This window comes from Siniperca chuatsi, linkage group LG6 (genome assembly GCF_020085105.1).
Source record: "Siniperca chuatsi isolate FFG_IHB_CAS linkage group LG6, ASM2008510v1, whole genome shotgun sequence".
Taxonomy (NCBI): domain Eukaryota; kingdom Metazoa; phylum Chordata; class Actinopteri; order Centrarchiformes; family Sinipercidae; genus Siniperca; species Siniperca chuatsi.
Window position 1 is genome coordinate 30,400,562 of NC_058047.1, and position 15,456 is coordinate 30,416,017.

The following is a 15,456-nucleotide window of genomic DNA, read 5'->3' on the forward strand; positions in this document are numbered from 1 at the left end:
GTAAGTACCAAAGTGGATTTAGAGGTTGGTAGGTTAAGTATGTACGGTATAATACAATGTAATACAATGTAGTCCCTCATTCATCCAGGAGTGTTCCATCGTAGAAAAGGTTTCATTCGTAGTCATCTGGACACTGTTTTCAGAATCAAGACGTTTCAGCTCCCATCCGGAAGTCATTCTCAATTGTGAAAATGGTCTGAGAACTCTGAAATTTAAGTTATTCTGTGTTGCTCAAGCCCTGCCCTCAGGGAAAAGTCTTCCTGAGTGTCTGCTGTTTACCCTGCCTAGTTTCACCTGAAACTGACCTTCTTTTGTTTCCATGATGGCCCAGTAATCAGGCCTATTGTTTTCTGGCTGCACCTCCCTCATCAATGTTAAGTACCTGATTAGCATATGATTGGCTTGACCATGGTGATAATACACTGTGGTAAACAGTTGGCAAGTTGAATCTCAAACCACCATTTCTGTTTAAAGGTTTTCTTTTTTCACAAAAATGGCTTCTTTGACTCTTCTTTCAAACCAACTCTTCTCTCTACTTAGAATCTCCACCTCACTGTCTTCAAACTGTCGTCTGAACCAATATGCCCAAGGCGAAGCCATTAGTCTCATGCACATACAGGTGAAAAGGCAGATAGTAATCTGGCAGACCCAATGTTGGTGCTGATATAAAAGCTGCTTTTAAGCCTCTGAATGCAGTTGTCATGAGTTCAGTCCATTGGATGCGGTCAGGGACTGAGTCTAGAGTGGCAGCCGCAGGGCAGAGTCCATTGCTGTGTAATCATGAATCCAATGACGACAGAAATTTGCCATGCCAAGGAAAGAGCGCATAGCTGCCTTTTGTGGTGGGAGGAGGTACTGCAGACAATAGTTAAACTCTGTCTGGGGAGAGGAGGCAGCAGCCATTTTCCAAATCATATCCCAAAAAGTTCACTCTGGGTTGGCAGAACTGCATTTTAGCATGTGATGCCCTGTGACCTTTCTCAGCCAGGTGCTTTAAAAAGAGTCTCTTTTGCAAGCTTCTTGAGTGGGAACGCCACCAAAAGGTCATCCGCGTATTGAAGCAATGTGCTACCACCAGGGAGCACAAGGTCATCTAAGTCTCTCTTTACTGCAGCAGCATATATACAGGGGGACTCTGAATATCACTGGGGGGCTCTTGTGAATGTTGATTGCTGACCCTCAAAGGTGAAAGCTCAAATAAATATTTGCTTTCAGGGTGCAGTGGGATGGAGAAAAGGCTGAACACAAATCCACAACAGGGTAAAATTTTGAATTTTGGGGCAAAGAGAACAAAATAGAATTAATATCTGGCACTATGAGTGTAGCTGCCAACACAATAGCATTAATAGCTTTAATATCTTGCACGAAGCGCCATTCCCCAGGTCTGTTAGTTTTTGGAATGGGGAGAATAGATGTTTTACAGGGGCTTGAGGTTGTCACTAACACACCTTGCTCGAGGAGAGACTCAATGACTTAATGGCTTGCTGAGACAAATGGTACTGCTTTATTTGGGGTAAAACAGATTTACCCCAAAACACATTTGGTTTCAAAATGACTGTGGAGGGGCAGAGGCTTCAAATCCAACATGGTTTTTGTGCAAAGCCCATAGAGAAAGAGGTACATCTGCTAACTCTAGGGAAGGTCGAAAGTTTAATTTCGGAACAGGTGAAAAGTGTTTTTAAGGGAAATTGGCAAAGGCTCACTTTCAGATAGAACAAGCATCCACTCTGTGTCAGAGATTGTATGTAAACAACCTACAGCTGTTTTGTGTGTGTGTGTGTGTGTGTGTGTGTTCCTGCAAATGTGAGCATGTCTTATCAGCTAGCCTCCGCACCATAGGCCCTAAATCACTAAGCTGAAAAGTGGGTGAAATAGCCAATGGGATGTATGCCAGTCATTTTCTCCACAAACTCTATTTTGAGGGAAGAAGGCAGCAATGCATTGCAAATCAGAAATCACTTTCATTGCAGTACAACAAGCGGCCAAGGCTGGCGCTATTTTAGCCAATGTTTGAACATTACTGTCATTTGGTTTGAAACATGTCGTTTTTGTCTAACTTGCGTGTTTTAATTGTGAGAATGTCTTTTTCTGCCAATCAGTGTCTTTAAGTTTAATAACAATGGCTATGGCAGAAAGAGAAACCATTAGCAGTGTTTGTGCAGGCAGTGGGTCACAATTATCCATCTCTGTGCCTGCGTAAGTCTCCCAGGTTGTCTGGAATCTATTAATAAACTCCCATCATTGTTTCTTTTGACTGTTGGTTACATGCAGTAACTGCACCGCTGTTTGTTTTGCACTTTTCTCTATCATGTTTTTTGTTGCGGCCAACCAGGTTTCTAGTGAATCTTCCAGAATCCAGTCTTTTGCATTTGCGGTTGGTAATTAGGGGTTAAAGCCCTGAAGGGGTGTGGTGTCTTAGTTTTATTATTATTATTATTATTATTTGTCTTATGCCGTGGCTCAAATTGCTGTGAGCTGGAATGAGCTACAAATATGAAACTTAGCCAAATAACTGGAAATGATGTGCATGTGCTTCCACAGAAATATGAGCCCAATCGGCCACATGGTGGCATTGTAATTAAGAGCCAAAATTGCAATTTTGAACAGGCCACGCCACTTTTTAAATAAATTTTATTTATATAGCGCTAATTTATAACAGAAGTTATGTCATTGCACTTTTCTTATAGGGAAGGTCTAGACCGTAATCTTTATATTATTTACAGAGACCCAACAAATCCCACCATGAGCAAGCATTTGGCGACAGTGACAAAAAAAAAACTTCCTTTAAGAGGCAGAAACCTTGGGCAGAACTAGACTCAATGGTGGGCGGCTATCCGCTGCTACCGTGTTAGGTTTTGAGAGAGAGAGAGAGGGAGAGTGGTTTTGGGGGAAGGGGGGTGACTTGAAATTTCTCACACAAGTCCAGCTCAATGTGCTTTACAAAAAAGCCACTAAATTCTGCCTAACTAGAATTTCCACCATTTTGAATTAAAAAAACAAACACATTTTTGACATCTCCTCCTAAACCGTAGGTCTGATTGCTACCAAATGTTCAGTGGATCTTCATTGGATGAAGCTTATCAAAAGTTGTATAAAGCTTGTTGATATCTTATTTAGTTCTCAAGATATTGACCAATGAACTTTAAAAGGGGCATGGCTCAGCACATAAATAGACAAGTCAACAACCGTTGGGCCAATCATCACTTAGAGGATATGTCCACATAATAACCTGAAACATACCCTGAAAGTTTCATTAAAATCTACCACAAGAGGGCGCTACAAGGGCAAAAAATGTGCATGGCGTCACACAAATCATTTTGTGAAAATGCAAAAAAAAAAAAGAGATTTCACTGCTTTTTGTCACGTCTAGGCCACATTTGACCAGGTCCAGATCAAAATTAAACTTCTAACAGTCTGTGTTGCCTTGAACCCTGGAGTTGCTGTATTTTAAAATTATTTTTCACATTAGACCACTCTCTTTTGTACATCATTCTTAATAACATCTCGGCATCGGCTGCAAGGACACTGAAAGTGTTACATTTATCCACAGTGTTGGAGCATTTTCTACCATTTCAGTAAGCTTGCCTAGGGTCCAAGGTTTTAGTACTGCCTGGTCTCTATCATTATTTTGGGGTAGGTGCTAGAGGTTGCGGCGTTAACTGCTGTTTACTAATTGACCCACAACAGACTGGAAGCTTTTTTGTTTTTGCTTTTGGTTTTTCCTCTTCTACCTCTGTGTCTTGTTCTTCATTATTGGCTTTTTCTTTTAGCTGGCGTGTGACACGTGTTGGGCTGGCATCAAAGCTCCCTGGATCTACTCTCTCTGTTCCTGATTTATTTGTGCAGTTGCCGCTGCATATTCTACAAAAGGCCATATACTACTACCGCGCTTCGTTGTTTGTTTTGGTTTTTCATTTGTAGCCCCTCCTGACTCATCAGAGGGCACTGAGATAGAGACTTCTTGATCTGGCAGCTTTTGGTGAATACATTTGCGCCCCAATTTTTTGTAGCACATGCACGCATGTACTTATAATCCCAGTCTGGAGTCCCATTTCCCAATTTCACTACATTGTTCATTATCTTGAGCTTTTTAGAAGCAAAAGAATCAGCTACTGGCCATTCGCCATCAGTCCATATATTTAGTTCATATGTGAAGGGCAACACATAAAACTCTATGGCCTTTTTTGCTATTAATTTTGCAGGGTGCAAATTGGAATTAGAGGATAATTTTTTCTTTATTTTCTGTCTCTCTCAAGTATTTGATTTACTCTCGATTCCAGGTGTTTGGGGGTTTTGGGACCTTCAAATTCTTCTGTCTCCACTGTTTTTGAACTGCTGGATCCCATGTTGGAGGTTGTGAAAGAAAAGACATTCTATACTTACAGATCAGAATCCGTGGATGGAAAGCAGAAACAAGAGATAGTAGCAAAAGGAGGCTGAGGCAATTAAGGTTGCTTTTTCTCCTTCAGTTACTAGGGGGCAATTTAAGCAGCATCAATGACACACACAAATACAATTTTTCTCCCACAGGCAGACTAGTGAGTAGATGAGTTTCGGTGTTCGATGTGATGACGTTTAATGTCCCTGACAACCTCTGTAGCCTCATTTAGCCACTTGTTAGCAACTGCCTTTTTAAAGACACGTAAAAGCTTCAAAATATACAAGTGGGTTATACACTGACATGTTTTATTTTAAAAACAAAACATGAAAATCTCTTAAGTTTGTGTTTAACCACAGACCTTATTTCAGACATCTAACCAAAAACTGATTCAGAAAACCTTAACTTTGAGACAAGGGAACCGGAAGTGCAAAAATGCTAACTCATTTCCGGGTTTTAGGACTCATTCCTGCAGCACTCCTAAAAATTTCTGGATATTACGTTTGTGGGGGTCGTATTACATTCAAGGACTATACATTAACATTTTCACAAGCACATGTTTTCTGTTAATAAAATGAGAAGTGGAAAAAAGGGTATTGGATTGCAGCTTATCTTTATACCTTTTGAAATGTATTTAATTTTTATGACACACAATTAGATTACCATAATGTTTAGTTTACAATATTTTTTAAACTAAATCTAACTGTTCTCTTCTTTACTTTCTTGATTCAGTCAATCGGGAACCTCAGGAGGCCCCTTCAACTGACTGATGTCATCAAATGGCGTCAATCTCCTCATCTTACCCATCGCCACCTCAACCAAGTATCTGAATTTCACTTCATTGTCATTTTTCCATCTGGGAGTCAACAGTCCCAAATCCTTCCTTTTTCCTCAGAAACCATTGACGATTGACGATACAAAGTACCACCACGCTTGTGAGGCCTGTGAAGGAGTGCAAAGTCTTTTTGACCTCTGCTTAGTCAATCAAAAAGCATCAGATTTACAGATGGAACAGTCAGCACTAACATTAGTAACACTGCAGAACTCAACCAGGATTTTTAATTCAGCAGTCTTTGTGGGGACACTGGAACTAACTAACTCTAATGACAAAGATGTATCGCAGCACTCATAATTTCACTCTTAATGTTTTGCATTTGAATAATTTTTTTATCAGTCTCTAAAAAGAGTGTCAGACCTTCAGTGTGTAGGCTGAAAACAGGGCTGAATATGCCTCAACATTTAACATAGCTGCAGGAGAAATGGTTAAAAATTGAGAATAAAAAAGTGAAATGCTCTGAGTATCAAGGCAGTGCTTTTGAAAGTGAGTGGACCCACTTCAATTTATGCATGTCAACAGTTGAATAAGGAGGTATGCTAAATGTTGCTAACACATTTAATTTGGGTTTTACACAATTATTTTCATTCTTCTCCCTCAAGTTGCTGAGTTAAAGGGACAGTTCACCCCAAAATCAAAAATACATACCTGTTGTGCTGTTTATCCATCTAGATTGTTTTGGTGTGTTTGAAAAGAGAGATGGCTTGTGGTGCTCAAAGTGGCAAAAAAATACATTTGAAAAACTCCACAGCAGAGTGCCATATAGTGCCGTTATTTTGAAAAAAGGCAGACATCTCTGTGGCTGATATCTCCCCAAAACTCGACAACTCACACCAGAACAATCTGGGTGGATAAATACCACTACAGCTAAGAGGAAAAAGATGTATTTTTGATTTTGGGGTTAACTGTCCCTTTTTTAAGGGTATTTTTGAAAAATGTCCTTTTTATAAAAACTCAACAGCAATGTTTTTCTCCCAGAAATGCTGCCTACTCAGTAATCCACAGATCTTACTATGAAAGTATTTTCTGCTGAATAGTCTTAATGAAAACTGCTCAATGTGGATGGTGTCAGAAATCTAATTCGTGGATATCTCAACTTTTGCAAATAAAACAATGAAGATGTATATAAGGCTAGATATCATTAGTAGTGAGTGGAAACATGTTTCTGTCATTTGTGTTAACTGACTATTTAGGATAAAAAAGACTAAGAAGGTATCCCTCCTCTTGAATCTTGTTGGTTTTCACTGCTGATTATTGTGATACTTTTTCATGTAATGACTTCTATAGAGATATGTAAGTTTGTCATTCAGTTGTAGTATTAAAATAAATCCCACATAGCAAAGTTTTGAATATGAAATCAGTTGTATTTTTCCCTCACAAACACACTGTAGATACATAATCTAAATAAACGGAACTCTGACTCATAAATGTGCCTTTTCTTTGATTATACATAAATATTGAAGGTAAGTACAGCATTCAGTGAACAGTTATTTTGACATGCATCAGATTAGAGAATTCATCATTTTCTGCTGCCATTAATAACTGGTAATTTGGGAATGTGCATAAGGCCAATGACAGAGTTCATCTCCACGTGTCCTCCAGTATATGTAGTCTTTTTTCTGCTTTTTTCCCTGAATTGAAAAAGTGAAGATGTGCATCTGCTTACATTTGTTGTGTGGTGTGGAAGCCCTTTTCTGCCAGGAAAAGAAAACTTTACTGCTTTATCATAATTTTGTCATAACATTTATAACTTAGTAATGTCAGCATTTTTTATCTCTGATTTAAAATGGCTTAATTTTGATTTAGTACCTCGTAATTTGGATGAAGATCTTTTTAAAAAATAATTTTAAAAAAATTAAAATTTCATATTTTCTTGGATACCTGACTTCATTTTATGGCTGACTTTGAAGGCTTACAGTTTTCTTTTTAAATCACCAGGGTATATGTTAATATGATTCTTAACAGACAAGGGGGTTATTTTTACATGTAATTTGTGAGTGAATGTTTTAAGAAAAGTTGTACATTATTTAGACACGGCTCATGCCAACATATCTTGGAGACTGACAGTCTATACACAACGACTACACTTTATGAAGGACCCATATTCTAGTATTTAAATTATTTTGATGAAATAGAAAATGATTTTGACTCTCCTAGTTCCCTGATTGTATTCTGAAGGCTGCAAGTTTTATAGTTGCCAGCAGAACCATTATTTTTTTCCCCACCCATTTTGCGTCAAGTCCCACCCTACTGTGTTGTGATTGGGTGGCTCGTTACTTCGACACATCCTAGTGATTACATGCTAGCTCCACCGGTTTTTCTGTCAAATTTTAGGAACGCCCCGCTAGTAGCACTAGTGACACTACTGACGATGATAATGTAGTAATAATAATACAAATATAAATATATTTTAAATCCTTATATCTAGAGGGGATGCAACTGTATTTCACCCCTTGTTCATATGACATTTGCTTCTCTGTAAATCATGTAGCCTATTCATAACCACAACTTTATTCAATGAACATATTACACTCAATCTTGAACCATGTGTTGCCATCAAGAAAAACAAGGGGTTTAGAAATGCAATCAGTCTATTAATTGAATTCTCATGGCAAGGATAAAGTACCAATGTTATTAGAATCATTGAGACTGAGACCGACCCATGCTGGAAGTAAATTGGTAATAGGTACGAGGCCTGAAGTATGGAAGGATAAGTACTAATTAAAAGTTATAGCAAAAAGATGAGTTTTCAACTTATATTTAACAGCTTCAACAGAGTCAGACTGTCTGATGCCAGCAGGAAGATTATTCCAGAGAAACTGGGCACAATAGGAAAAGCTGACTTCTTTTTAACTCTGGGGACATAGGAGCCCAGTATTCTGAGAGCGGAGAGCATAGGATGGGACATAAGGTTTAATGAGATCAGAGCATGGATGCTGGAAGTAGGGGTCCTGAGGAGGCTGCAGCACCCCCTAAAAACAGACATTAGAAAAACCATCAATTGATAAAAAGTGTGATCACATAGTCTTTCTCCCTGCCATTGTTTGTTCACATAGAGAGCCTAACTTGGGGTTTGGGAGTTCCAGGGATGTTTTCCAGAAAGTGGGTTTAGTGAAAACTCTGAGTTTGAGGGTAACTCTGGGTTTTCAGTTCCAGAAAGAGAGGTAACTGAGGCCTTATCCACAAGTATACGAATATTTTACAAAACAAACATTTTCCACTACGTTTTGGCCTCTTTGGTGTTTTAGGTCACTAAAACTGAGATTTCTTAAAAACACCTTCTAAAGTGCACATTTTTAAAAACTCGGGTTTCTATGTATCTGTATGGACATTAAAATGGAGCGTTTGGGAAACGATGACATCAGCACCTCAATTTGCGCATGTCCATTGTTGCTATGTGTAATGAGCATGCGCTTGAAACAACAACAATGGCGGATGCTTGTTTGAGCGTTTGTAAATAATTGTTTTTGCTTTCTCGTGTGTACGGAGATATTTTGTAAAACGAAGGTCGTGTGGACAGGATTTTTTTTTTTAATGGAGGGAGAAATTATCCGTTTTCAAAAGTATTCGTATACGTGTAGATAAGGCCTAAAACTCTGGGTCAGTTACCAGGCAGGTTTTCTTCAACAAACCCTGAGTTTCTCTCCGTCTCCTCTCTCTTACAGAGTTTTATTTCCTCATTGAGTCAGTCTGTATCAAAGCGTCTATCGAAGCTCATTAATTAGTGTAGGTTTACTGTATGTCAGAATCAAAATCCTAGTTGGATATTAGTTTGTTACTCAGGACTATCTTAAGTTACCGCTTTTATGCATATATATTTATATTTAATATGTATATATATATATATATATATTTATATATATTTAATATGTATAAATCTATAGATCTATCTATCTATATCTCTATCTATCTATATATATCTCTATCTATCTATCTCTCTCTCTCTATACATATCTCTCTCTCTCTCTCTCTCTCTCTCTCTCTCTCTCTCTCTCTATATATATATATATATATATATATATATATATATATATATAATATATATATATCTATATATATATATATATATCTATCTATCTATCTATCTATCTATCTATCTATCTATCTATCTATCTATCTATCTATCTATCTATCTATCTATCTATCTATCTATCTATCTATCTATCTCTCTCTCTCTCTCTATATATATATATATATATATATGTATGTATATGTATTATCTCTCTCTCTATATATATAGATATATCTATCTATCTATCTATCTATCTATCAATCTCTCTCTCTCTCTCTCTCTCTCTCTCTCTCTCTCTCTCTCTCTCTCTATATATATATATATATATATATATATAGAGAGAGAGAGAGCAGCAAAACACACCTAGGGACCCGTTATCAGTGTGGGTTGTTGCTTGGCTAGCAAGGTTATCCAAACCCCCCCTCGCAGCATCCCTCATCCTCATGATTGATGGAGGCGCCTCCCATGAGAGGAGGCATTGGAAATGCAGAAGTGTGGCACCATTCTGTTATCTTTCTAAAACCATCTTATTTAGCCCTGTAGTTGACAAGACGCACAAATAGCCTGGACTCCCAGTCGCGCGTAGACAAAAATCAACACCGAATGGCCTTATAGATCTTTCAATTTTATATGAACTTGCTTACTGGCAAATTCACGTATTTGATCACACATACCTTAACAGACATTTTTGAATCAGTAGTTCCCTGTGGGAAATTCAGCAGCCATATAACAGTGAACGAAGTTGGTGTAGTAAAATGTCCATTTTCAGAACTACTCCTCACTGTTCGCCATAATCTCCCACTGGTGGAGAGAGGTGGTGAACCGACGGCAAAAGTCCGATTTGTACTGGATTAATAGTTGCTTGGTTTATTGGATCCATAGCTGCCAACACTCCCGTTTTCCCCGGGTTTCTCCCGTATTTCAAGGCCATCTCCCGGCGCCCTCCCGTTAAAGTAATTTATCAATCAATAATCTTCACCAATGTGAGAATGTGCTGCTTTTCTCTGTTTTACATCATTGTAAACTGAATTTCTTTGGGGTTTGAACTGTTGGTCAGACAAAACAAGACATTCCAAGACATCACCTTGGGCTCTATCTGTTGGAAATTGTTCACTATTTAATGAGACTTGATAGACAAAATGATTGATCGATGAGTCGTAAAAATGATTAATAATCATTATTTGCAGCTCTAAAAAAACTAAATGTGGAGCACTTGAATATTGAACCGCAATACTTTTTTGGTACCGACGAAAATGTGGAGTATTTAAACCTAAGTACATTGAATGTATGGACAGATTCACAATTAAACTCTTTGTTCAGATAGTTCCTGATTTAACAAAAGGTCAAGGTTAGGGAAAGATCAGGGTTTCGGTTGACACGTTGTGTCTCATGCACTGCAGACTTTTTTCTGTTATAGTTGATTTCTTTGTGTGTTTTATTAATGTATGAGTGTTTTCTTTAATGATTTCCTTAAATGATTACAGAGGCTGTTGGCAGTCATTTTATGCGTTTTCATGCGCGCACTAATGTCACAGCATATCGTGGGACATTTAAGCATCAAAACTAAAAGCTAACGCTTTAAATTACAGCCCACAATGTACAGCATAATTGCACCGGAGTTACGGTGTAGTCTTTTGTAATAACGGTGTACTAGTAGGGTACGTACCGATACACACATGTAGGTACTGGGTAACAAGATGTGAAGTTGTGGAATAAGGGGGTAACAATTCGGGATCTTACAAAGAACTTATACTGTTTTATTTTTTAACTACTGGGTACCTATTCTGTTATTACAGGGTATGTATGACCTACTGAGCAATAATCTGGACGTTTGGGAGGAAGAGAATTATCTATCTATCTATCTATCTATCTATCTATCTATCTATCTATCTATCTATCTATCTATCTATCTATCTATCTATCTATCTATCTATCTATCTATCTATCTATCTATCTATCTATCTATCTATCTATCTATCTATCTATCTATCTATCGGTGTGCAAGTGGTGTGACTGAAACAGGAAGAGAGGAAAGAGAGGCGGCATAAGCGCTAAACTGACCCAGGTCGGACCTAAGGGTATTCCACTACTCCTGGCTAATGTCCAGTCACAGGAAAATAAAATGGATGAAATAAGGCTCAAGCTAACTCAACAACGGGAAATCAGACTGCTGTGTGCTTACCTTTACTGAGACCTGGCTGCATCACAACATCCCGGATGAAGCTATTGCACTTGACGGGAGCAGCGTGTTCCGCGCTGACAGAACACAAGACTCCAGTAAGACGAGAGGAGGCGGACTCTGTGTTTACATGAATGATGCTTGGTGCTCAAACGCAGTCAAAGTGGATAGACATTGTTCCCCAGATGTGGAATTTTTATTGTTAAGATGTCGACCATATTTTCTGCCCAGAGAATTCACAAACTGGCATGGGATGTGCATGGCCCAGGACAGGAAGGCTCTCCAGTGGGTGATTAAAACCGCTCAGAAGATCATTGGTACCAACCTACCGAGCATCAGTGATATTGGTGAGGTGCCTGTGCAGAGCCCAAAGGATAGTAAAGGACAGTACCCACCCCAGCCACAGCCTGTTCACCCTGCTGCCGTCTGGAAAGAGATGTAGAAGTATCTGCTATCGTACCACCAGACTACAGAGCAGCTTCTTCCCTCAGGCTGTGAGACTGCTTAATTCATCCTCAGCACTCCACCATGTAAAATAGTTTATTTCTATGACTTATTTATTCACTGATCTACTGTATATCATTTTGGAACTATAAATCAAAATCTCATATCCCTGTGTTGTAAAATGATCAATAAATCTATCTTGTATTAGTTTACAGGTGACATATCACAACCTGTGAGCTGCCTGGTTACCTACAAGAATAAATGAAAGACAGTGATTTGGCTGGTCTTCTGTGGGTTTATTCTCTGGGTGTAACTGCAAATTGAAGAACGCAGTGCAAGCCCACGGCGTATATACCCACAGTTGCTCTCATGCCTTTTACTCAAATCGGAAATGCATTAAATTTAATGTGGGGGGCGGGGGGTATCTGTAAAGATACAATTATCTTATTATTCATATAGTGCTATACATACTGTATATAAAACACACAGCTACAAATGAGTGGGAAATAGCATGCATAAATGCATAAAATACCCCATACACACACATACAACTCCAAAAAAAAAAAAAAAAAAAGGAGGGGTCTCAATTCTGATCAATAAAACCTCACCACTAATCCACAAACGCCATTACTGACATAGAAGGACGCTATGTCATTATCAATGGAACAATCAATAACAATATAACTAATAATTACAAGTATCTATGGCCCAACATTCTATCATGACTTCTTTACATTATTTCAAGATTTTTTAACATTGATTATAATCATAGGAGGCGACTTCAATACAGTTATCAACCCAACAAAAGACAGCTCAACAACCTCACATTATACCAAAAACTGGCATTCAGTACAGATAATTAAACAGTACGTGACAGATCTTGGTGATAGTTGGAGGCTACAAAACCCTGACAGCCAGGGAATACACTTACTTCGCTCCAGTCCATCAGTCATTTTCACAAATTGACTATTTCCAAACAAGCAATTCCATGATGGCAGATATCTCTGACCCCACCATCCATCCAATCATCATATCGCACCCAAATCAGCTTCATAATGCGCAAAAAAACTGAAACTAAAACCAACCCAAGGTGGTGAATGAACACATCCTCACTTAAAGATAAAGTATTTGATTCATACTTCAAGAAATAATGGACATTCTTTATGGATACAAATGACTCGGCAAATACCTCACCAGCACTCATCTGGGAAACCGCTAAAGCAGTACTGAGAGGAAAAATCATCTCATACTCAACATATATAAAAAAGAAACAACAAGTTGGAGGAAAGAAAAAAAAAATCAAACAATTACACAGTTCCTATGCAGCTGTTGCAGGTCTTGAATGAAACACTGGGTCCAAACTGGTGCAACACATTTATTTATGGGGGGGTGTCATTTAACACAGCAGTCAGCAATGCTCATCCTCTCTTCGTAGCATTAGCGCTATATCTGACCTCTGAACTTCCCTGTATGCCAAGCTTAAAGTCTTACTTTACACATACTCTCAATGGACTTTACTTATTTTAGCAGTCAGTGTGTGGCGTGTGGGGCAGCAGCTTTATTCTTTCTCTCTGGATTAAGATGTTACTACAGGTTGTTAAATATTTAAATTGTTCATTTGATATTCTCCCTCCCTTTGTAGATGTATTAATTCATTTTTTAAACTTCACTTTAAATACACTATGTCCCCATAGTGAGTTTGATTATTTGGCCAAAGATTTCTCTGTCTACGTTATCCTGTTGCCTCTTATAGGCTATCTGCTGCCTGGGACATATGGGGAACCTATGTTTCTATGGCCTTACAGGTCTGACCTGGCTGGCTAACTGCCTGTATTCTAGCAATATTCCTACTTATAACCACTCTGAAAATGATTAACCTCATCTACAAGGCACAATAAAATGCTAATGCTATTAACAAAACCGAAAAAAATACAGTGCAAAAATGTAAACCTTATTGATGCTGTAACAATCTGTCTTTTTTGGAATTTGCAACAAACTTGTCAATTTTGGTGACTTTTAGACTTACGTTTTTTGCTGCACAAACGCTTTTAGCAGAGAAGAAGAAGAATTAGAACAATAATAATAACAACAACAACAACAACAAGTGCCCCTGGACTAAATGGATTCCCCATTGAGTTTTTTGGCACTTTTGGCAAACAATATCACTATTCATCAGAATGGCGGATGAGATAAAAAAAAAGAACCCCAAATCCATCCCCTATTATATGAACACAGCACTAATTTCAGTACTGCCTAAAACGTAAGGACGCAGCTCATTGCACAAGTTAATAGGCCCATTTCCTTAATAAAGACCAATATCAAAACCATCAGCAAAGCACTAGCAACCTGAATTAAATCAGTTATCTCATCTTTGAGATTCCCCCAGGAATAGGACCCAAATGCAGACTAGAGGCAGAGCAGATGCAGTTCATTAATTTATGCGGGAAAGGCTTACATGGATCGTCAGGCAGGCAGAGATCCAAATCGGGAAGGCAGTCCAAGACAAGTAAACAAATAAGATAAGGAGCAGGCAATAAACAAAATCCAAAAGTCCAGGCAAGGTCTAAGCAAACACAGAAATAAATCCTAGAGACCTATGAGAAGCACAGGAAACAAGGCTGGAACACCTGATATGTAGACTACAAACCACTGCTGATACAAATGATCATGACAACGAACTGACACTGAACAAAGGAAAAATATACCCTGGACTAAATACATTTAGGTAGGAGAGACAACGAGACAGGTGCAATTAATCCAAGCAGGGTAAACAATCTAAACTGGAGGGAAAGCAAACAAAGACAGGAAGTAAAACCACAAGACACACGAGGAGAGGAGAACACTACAAAATAGGAACAGGACAAAATCCCCAAACTATGACAATCATCTGTTGTTGCCTTTGGATTTGTTAGTATGTCCATATTGTCTATATGTGTATGCACTAATTGGTGCTACAGACACAACTTGTTTTGTCGTGTGTGAGGAACAAATTTAATGCTTCATTAAGAATTCATTTTAAGTCAATTGCCAGTAAATACATGGATTTATATACATTCACAAGTGAATTTCAGGCTTCAGAGATGTGAGCTGCTCCTGCAAAAATACAATGTAAAGATAGTGGAGTGGGGAAAAGAGAAATGCGTGAACTGCGAGTAGGACGCTCCGGACACAGATCTGATGGGCACACACACTGGCTACTAATGAAAAGCAGCAGATGGTCTCCAGCAGTCTTAACGCAGCCGGATGCCGTGTAAATTGTTGTTAGACCTTCATGTTGAGAAATAAAGTTTACAGAAACTATAAATGAACAGCTAACATAATAAATAAAATATAAGAAATCCAAGTTAATTAAAAAAAACTTCCTTTGGCTATCTGGTCAAACTTTTTGGAGTGGTGAGGGGTGCATTGAGGGAACTTCAGTATATCTACAGCCCTGCTGATAATGGCCGAACCTGACAGGTGTTGTATTGAGTGCAACAGTTGCTTGTTTTATCCGGTGTTGTGTTTAATAGTGGAAAAACAAACGCAGCATCTGGGATGCCTCACAACACCCTGATGAAGAATTCAGATTTTTTCCTCATTCTCTTGCCTAGTTTGACAACTTCTAC

The 15,456-nt window shown here is 38.4% G+C and overlaps 1 protein-coding gene across 2 annotated transcripts in view; it reads left to right on the plus strand.

Moving 5' to 3' along the window:
- Positions 1 to 6,641, plus strand: part of LOC122877684 (calcium homeostasis endoplasmic reticulum protein) — a 35,990-nt gene extending 29,349 nt beyond the window's left edge. For both annotated transcript variants that reach the window (XM_044199567.1, XM_044199568.1), the window contains one exon: positions 5,111 to 6,641. In XM_044199567.1, the coding sequence (XP_044055502.1) occupies positions 5,111 to 5,148 (38 nt within the window). In that variant the 3' untranslated portion in view covers positions 5,149 to 6,641. The remainder of the gene's footprint in view (positions 1 to 5,110) is intronic.
- The last annotated feature ends 8,815 nt before the right edge of the window (positions 6,642 to 15,456 follow it).